General features: G+C 46.3%; 1 protein-coding gene across 1 annotated transcript in view; it reads right to left on the minus strand.

Annotated features, from left to right (window-relative positions):
- GRXCR2 (glutaredoxin and cysteine rich domain containing 2) overlaps positions 1 to 4646 on the minus strand; it is a 53532-nt gene extending 48886 nt beyond the window's left edge. The window contains exon 1 of the mRNA XM_049102388.1: positions 4096 to 4646. Coding sequence (XP_048958345.1) covers positions 4096 to 4100 — 5 coding nt within the window. The 5' untranslated portion in view covers positions 4101 to 4646. The remainder of the gene's footprint in view (positions 1 to 4095) is intronic.
- Between the last annotated feature and the right edge of the window lie 3348 nt (positions 4647 to 7994).

The raw sequence follows: 7994 nt of genomic DNA on the forward strand, positions 1-7994 counted from the left end.
ATAAAACATTTTTACATTTATTATCTATTGGTAGGAAGCAGTTTTGACCCATTTTGCAAATGATTAAATAATTAGCCTGTGGCCTCACATATTTTCTTTTTTTTTTAAGGTGTCAAGTTTTTATTTAAATTCTAGTTAGTTAACATGTAGTGTAGTATTGGTTTCAGTAGAATTCGGTGACTCATCACTTACATATAACCCCCAGTGCCCTCCTTAATACCCATCACCCATCTGGCCCATCCCTGGCCCACCTCTCTCCAACAACCCCTAGTTTGTTCTCTATCATTAAGAGTCCCTTAGGGCTTTTCTCTCTCTCTCTCTCTCTCTCTCTCTCTCTCTCTCTCTCTTGCTCTCTCATCTCCTGATGTTCACTACTATCTACTACTCACCCACAAGTTCCTATGGGAATTGTCTTGTCATCTCATGAATGCTGTGGCCTCTGTTAAGGCACTGCTGTGCTGCCTAAGATGCTGCCGCATGAGACTGGTAATAGACTCAGGTTCCCTTAGGTTCTCATTGCACCCCTTACCCCAAACCTGCATTGTCACCTTGGCCTCTGAGCTGCTGAGTATCCCATATCATCAGGTGAAATGAAATCCTTCAGCTCATCCTTCAAGCTCTAACGCCTGCCTTGTGGGGGCTAAGAATCTCTTGGGGTCGGGCAGGGTTGGATTCCTCATAGATCCTTCCACTGTCCCTGTGTCCCCATTTCTTTCCCCAGTCCCCATGCAGGGGAATATAAGCAAATTGAGAAAAGTTGAGAATTTAGGCCCCACAAACCACATGAACATTGCTGGAGAATTCTGTAAAAGTGACAGCTCAGGGAGGGCATGCAGGGGTTGGTGCCAGCCCAGAACTCTCAGAAGTACCCCCCACAGCAACAACAGCTGTCACTCACTGAGTCCTCACATGCTTACCTAATTATCCCTCACAAGCACCCTTTGAAATGAGTAGTGTTACTGCCTTCAATTTAGATAAGAAAATAGTTCAGAAGGTCACTTGATGAGGTCACACACCAAGCTACAAAATGAGGAAATGGACCCCATCTGTCTGAACACAGAACCCAGACTCTGAACCCTAGTGCAACACTCAGCCCCACTCCTGGCTGTTTTTAAAGGTCTGCAGATCCAGGTAGCATTTCTTGCAACTCGAGTGCTCTAAGAAGCAATGACATAGGAGAGTTTAAGTATTGGGTGGGTGGGTGGGTGGAAGGGAGGAGGAGAAGCTGTTAATTTTAGATCTGTAATTCAGACTGCTCATTAAGTGGCAGAGGTGTCACCATGCCCCTTATCTTTGCCATCCACCTTCTAAAATAAAAGAGTCAAGGCCTATGATTTCCTCAGTGGGAAGATCCTTCCTTCACATACTTAGAAACCCTGGGAATGATGAGACTTTTTATAAAAGACCAAAGGAGACTCTTGCATGTGGAAGTCATCTTCCATTTCCCCCAATTTCCCCCCAAATACGTCCTCAACACTTTGCAGAAAGCAATAGGAGAATATTTCAGAAATTTGCTCTTTGAGCCTTTCATGCCTCAAGGGGACCAGACTGATAAAACTGTCAATGGGATCTGGCCAGTCCCAGCCTCTCATACCTGTTTCCTATGTCTGGGTCACACAGATGCCTTTAGCAGAAATGATTTGTAAATTCTTATCCCCTAAAACACTAAATTCCTCCTCCCCACTACTTCCTCTTAAGATTTTATTTAATTCATTTATTTGGGGGATGGGCAAAGGGAGAGGGACAAGCAGACTCCACACTGAACAGAGCCAATGCAGGGCTCGATCTCACTACTCTGAGATCATGACCTGAGCCAAAATCAAGAGTTGGATGCTTAACAAACTGAGCCACCAAGGTGCCCCCCTCCTCACTACTTTTATCAGTTCTACATAAATTGAAAATTAGGGAATTATTTCACATTGTCAAAATAAGGACCCTAAAATTGGAATTACAGCCAGCTTGTGGTGTCTATAATATTACCCCTGTCCCAAAAGACAATGGATGACAGTAGCTCACATCCATCTGGTGTTCAATGTGTACCAGGCATTGTTCTCCAAGTGCGGCCTGGGAATTTTGAAATGCAAATTTTCAGGCCCCACCCCAGAATCAGAACCCCTGAGGACGGAGTCCTGCAATCTGTTTTAACAAGCTTTAGATGAATGATTCTGATGCATTCTAAAGTCTGAGAACCCTGCCTTACTTTACTGAGTCCTCACAATGACTAGAGAAGGAACAGGAACATTGAGCATTGCTGTTCCCATTTTATAGAGAAGGAACCTAAGTGTCAAAAGTATTGAGCCACTTGTCCAAAGTGAGTGGTAACACAAGGACTGGAAGGCAGGTCATTCGGCTACCCTAAATATGTTTCCCTACTGGTAAAAAAGAAGCATGACAGAGTCAAAGAGATAAATGGCTAGTCCCTTAGAAACCAATTAAAGGCAGCTTGAGTCCAGGGTTGGGAAAGAAATTAACATTTATGGAACATCAGTTATGTGCCAGTCGCGATACACAAATATCTCATTTAATTCTCACAAAAGCCCATGCCAGGTAAGCATCCTGAAATCAGATCAGGTAGGGTGATCAGCTATGCCAAGCTGTCACAGCTAAGCAAGGTGCAGAGTAGAATCTGAATTTCACTTAGTCTGTCTCTAAAATCCTCCCAGTCTCCCTGGAGCACACGTACTACATTCAGCATATTCACAGGTGTCCTCATGGCCGGAAGACCAGAAAACCAAAGATGAATGCATGTGCAGCAGCAAATGAGATAATCCTGCTCCAGGGGTGAAAAACCACCTTAACAGCAATTGTGTGGCTTTCACAGCGTCATCAGTCACCCTTGTCTGCTCCTCCCCTCCCTTTTTCTGCTCCCAAAAACCACAGACTTTTCCCTTTCCCCTTCTGAGACAGGAAAGTCAAGTTCTCACCAAACTGAACATGTTTCTGCTCTTCCTATTAAAGGAGTATTCACCTACCTTTCTGGGGAAGCAAGGCCCTTAGTGGGTCAGGAATGAGACGCCAAGACGCCAGGAATGAGATGAAATGCCACTTGGAACCCTAGCGATATTCAGGGAGGATTATCATATTGTTACGGATGCCTTTAACCAGCTCCCCATATACAAGACATACACACCCTTGAAACGGGATTGGAATCTACCAGCAACCTTCTAAGCTGATGGCTTAATTAACTTGCAGAAACATCTCTAAAATCTAAGAGGACAAGAAGGTTTAAAACTTAGAAACTACAATTTCTCAGCCATCATTTCTTAGAATTTTGTTTGTTTGAAGTTCATTTATTTTTAAGTCATCTCTGCACCCAACGTGGGGTTCAAACTCACGACCCAGAGATCAAGAGTCACTGAATTCAGGTAACCGAATCAGCTAGGTGGCCCTAGAGGCTTTCTGTTTTTGTTTTTTTTTTAAAAAAAAAAAAAAAAGGTCATTTTTCCTTTTCACTTAAACACACAGCATTTCCCCCTTGGTTCACAAAATCAAGGAAACATAAAAAATGAAAACTCTAGATGAAAATATTTGTTGACATAAATATACAAAACAGCTCCCAAAACCTCCCTAGCCTAAAACCTGTATATGACTCTCAGCTGCTTTTAGGATGGAGCCCAGGCATCCCAGAATACTTCATCAAACCCTTATGATCAGGTGCCTGCCCACACTCCAGTCCTGAAGCCTGACTTGTCCTGACCCCAACTCCGTGCTCAGGCTATAGAGAATGCATTAGTCTGGGGACGCCTGGGTGGCTCAGGGGTTAAGCGCCTCTGCCTCTGGCTCAGGGCATGATCCCGGACTCGCAGGATCGAGCCCCACGTCGGGATCCCTGCGTGGAGCCTGCTTCTCCCTCTGCCTGTGTCTCTGTGTCTCTCATGAATAAATAAATAAAATCTTAAAAAAAAAAAAAAAAAAAACATTAGTCTGTTCCCAGAAGGTCCCAGGTCCTCTCCTGCCTTCAAGCCCACTCAGCCTGGAATTCCCACCTCCATTTCTTCACCAGGCTACCTCCTCCCGCACCTCCCTCAACACTCAGCCCAGGTGCCGCGTCTTCAGGGAAGTGCTTCCTGGTTTCCAAGGGGTCTCCCACAGCACCTCATCACGCAGCTTTTCACCCTGTTGTGATTGTCTGTTTGCTCAGTATCACATTCAAAGTCTTCAAGGTCGCCAGCCGCAGCAAAGGTTTCCGTGTCCCAACAGCGTCCAGGCACATGGTAAAGACTCCAAACATCTTCGCTGAATGAATGAGTCAATCAATGAATGATGATTCCCCTAGGAATTTCCCCGCAAGCTCCAGATGCACCGGAAGAGATGGGGTTGTCCTCTCCCGACATCTTTAAGATGCTGTTGCCACTGCCAGAGACTCACAGGGTCCAACGTGGTCAGAAGTACCTCAAGGCGACAGAAACCCTAGTCCAAAACATTATTTAGAGGACTCCCTTGTCATTATCTGGATGTATCTGGATGAGCCCAGGGGGTAACCACCAAACTGCAGATTCTTGAGACGGGTGACAAAACCAACGCGAGGCAAACTCCCGGAACTGGTTCTAGTCTGAACTAATCTCCAAACTCACTTTGGCCCAGAACGTCTCAGCACGAGGCCACTGCAAATGCGTTCTCACAGCTCCCCCGCGCGCCGACGCCGCGCCTCCCACACCTGAGCCGAGGCCCGCGCAGCCCGCATGCGGACCCCGACCCGCCGACCCGCCGACCCGCCGACCCGCTGACCCGGAAGGGGAATTTCCGGCCCGCCCTCCACCGGAAGGGAGGGTAGCACTTAGCGGAAGACCGCGAGGATGGGGCGAGGACCCCCACCCCCCCGGCCCCGAGGTGCGCGCGACGTGTGCAAGTTTCAGGAGAATTTCCTGAGCCGGATCCCCCTCCACACGAGGGCAGAGCCGTACGTCTGCTACCCAGAGAACATCCGGGAGGAGTTACTGAGGGACATGGTCTTGGCCCCGCTCGCAGGTGTCGGGGGGGGGGCCTCGAGCCCCCCCTCAGCTCTTGCCCAACCCCAGCTTGGGCATCTCTGCTACCTGCTCAAACTCGGAACCTACCGAAACCCCCCTGAGGTGGCTGTGGATGCGTGGGAGGAAGGTGAGTGCCACCGTGGGGGGGGGGGGGGCGAGGGCCTGGGGCCGGGGCAGTGGTGCCCCTACATTTCTCGGTCTCCCCCTTCATGTCGCTGCTGCAGCTGCTCAGAGTGGAAGTTCGAGGTTCCGCCTTTTACTACCTTCTCCCCGAGCGCCAGGTCTTCCAGTCAATTGCCTTCTGCTCTACCGACCCACGGCCAGTGGGGTCAGAAGCAGGGGATGGGACATGCCCTGGGCAGCTAATAAGCCCTTGACAGGGGCATGACCCGCCACGTGAGACTTGTGCGGCGCTGCCTTCTGGTGGAGGGTGGATCATGTGCTCTAGGCCCAGAGGCTACTGGGCGCTGAGCCAGAAGCTCCTTCCTGGTAGTGGTCACTGGCCAACGGCGAGGTCTCCAGGAACAGGAAAGGAAGCATGTCTGACCAGGGCGCTCTCCTGATCTGATCGTCTTTATCACGGAAGAAGTGGACACTCCTACAAGCTACACCCTCTGTTTCTCCGTAGGAGAGTCACGGCCCCAGGACCAGCTATGGATCAAGAGGCTTGTGATGCACAAGGTTGTTCCCGTGTGGCTCAGGGCCCTGCTAGACGCCGCCCTATTAGGGGACGCAGCCTTTCTACAGAGCACTGTGGACCTAACATTTCCAACAGCTGCCCACTCTCCCCTTCCTTCCACCAGGACAAGGCCTACCTCCAGAACCTGGTGGAGGAATGAATTTCTAGTTCGCAGGGGAGGCCTGAGCCCTCACTCCTTATTGTAAAGATCCCTTGCCCCTTACCTCTACCAGTAAACTGGTCCTTGCCGTGGCCAAACAAACACACCCTCAAATCTAAAGCTCTGTGTAGATAGAAGAGTGGAAGACCATACTCTGATATTGTCCCAAAATATGATTCTTCAGAGATAGCCATTGCTAAGGATATTTTAGAGGTGGGGAGTCTACAAGGCAAATCCAGTTCACAGATGAGCACTTACAATATATTTTAAGTATTTCTAATGGTTGCTACAAAATAAAAATCAGGAGGTTCAACTGAAATATGTTCGTGGAGCTTTCAAGGTGGCAGAGAAGTAAATAGGCTATCACAAAGTAGCATGAAAAATACCATGATTTATAGGTTTTCAGGCAAAATCCAAAGATCTGCAAACTCATTAGCAGAGATTAGCTGAAGCCGAGTGCCGTCAGTGGTGTCAGTTGCTTTCACATAGGGTGTGTTCTCAAGGTTGTCACAGTCCCTACCTGACCCATTTATAAAACCAGTCTGGCCCCCTTATGCATTTGAGTTTTGCAGTCATTGATGTCTGTCCTTACAAAATCTTTCTGTAATATCATAAGTGTGATGAGCACTGCCTACAGACTTCTTTTCCATTATATCCATGTCAGTGTATACAACTTTACCTATTTATTCCTCTGTATGACTTCCCCAGTCCCTTCCTTCTGGATATTTCAGCTAGCTCCATTTATCTTTAATTACAAACAATGAAACAGTAAATACCCTTGTTTGTATCTTTGCATATTTTGTGGGCATTTCTCTTGAATAAAATTCTAAATGGGAAATTACTGAGTAAAAAGAAACACATTTAAAATTTCGATAGATGGGACACCTGGGTGGCTCAGTGGTTGAGCATCTGCCTTCCTAAGGCTCAGACCATGATCCCGGGGTCTGGGGATTGAGTCCCACATCAGGCTTCCCACAGAGAGTCTGCTTCTCCCTCTGCCTATGTCTCTGCCTCTCTCCCTGTGTCTCTCATGAATAAATAAATAAAATCTTTTAAAAAAATAAAATATTAAAAAAATAAAATTTCAATAGATAATGCCAAAATGGTAAAGTTCGTTTAGAATCCAAGCCTTTTTTTTAGTACTAAGCCAGGGACAAGGAGTGGTTGAGTTTGGAGAGTAGCATCAAGAGATGAACTGTCCACCATACTCCATACTCCAATACTTACTCTACCCTTAGCTAAGGGACACAAATATAATATTGCAAATGGAGAACTAGACCTAGCAGGACAAATACATTTTAGAATTCTAGCTGAAAAGTTAATTCAGTCATAAATTGGGCATGAAAAACAAAATGAGGTAACAAGTCTGGTTATATTTAGGAGATTCTTCATTTGTTATTAAAAACCAAAGGGCTTTTTATCCAAATGTGTTGACTAGTTTTTAGTTTTTTGGCGTTTCTCATTTTATCTAGAAAGGAAGTGCCGCCTATATTCCCTCCCTTTGTGTTTCAGGCTTATTTCCCTTTCTGTTTCTAATAGATTAACCTGATGTTACTGTGTGAAGGCTGCTTTTGTTTCCAAGTCTGGGCTCTCCTGAGTGGTAGTAAAGATAAAAATTTACAATCAGGGATGCCTGGGTGGCTCAGTGGTTCAGAGTTGGCCTTTGTTTTTTGTTTTTGTTTTTGTTTTTGTTTTTTGGTTTTGCTTTTTGTTAGAGTCTGCCTTTGGCTCAGGTTTTGATCCCAGGGTTTTGGAATCAAGTCCCAAATCAGGCTCCCCACGGAGCCTGCTTCTCACTCTGCCTATGTCTCTGCCTCTCTCTGAGTCTCTCATGAATAAATAAGATCTTTTTAAAAAATCTGCAATCAAAATTGCAATAAGTATTGATTAAAATAGCCTCTTTTTTATGATAAATGCAGCAAATGGGATGACTTGGTGGTTAACAGTGCAGACTTTCTGGGCGTAAGGCCTGACTTCTCCAAACACTGGCTGGGGCAAAGTATAACCACTCTATGCCTCTATTTCCTCTATTAAAATGGGAGTAATAATAGGGTTATAGTTCTTTGCACAGAATCTGGCACAAAATAAAGTTAATAGTTATTATTTATTCCGACATAATAACCAACCCCGCCCCCTCTTAAAGTTCTACAGGGTGCTGCAGTGCCCAAGACCAAATAAGCCTCTG

The sequence above is a fragment of the Canis lupus genome, chromosome 2 (genome assembly GCF_003254725.2).
Source record: "Canis lupus dingo isolate Sandy chromosome 2, ASM325472v2, whole genome shotgun sequence".
Taxonomy (NCBI): domain Eukaryota; kingdom Metazoa; phylum Chordata; class Mammalia; order Carnivora; family Canidae; genus Canis; species Canis lupus.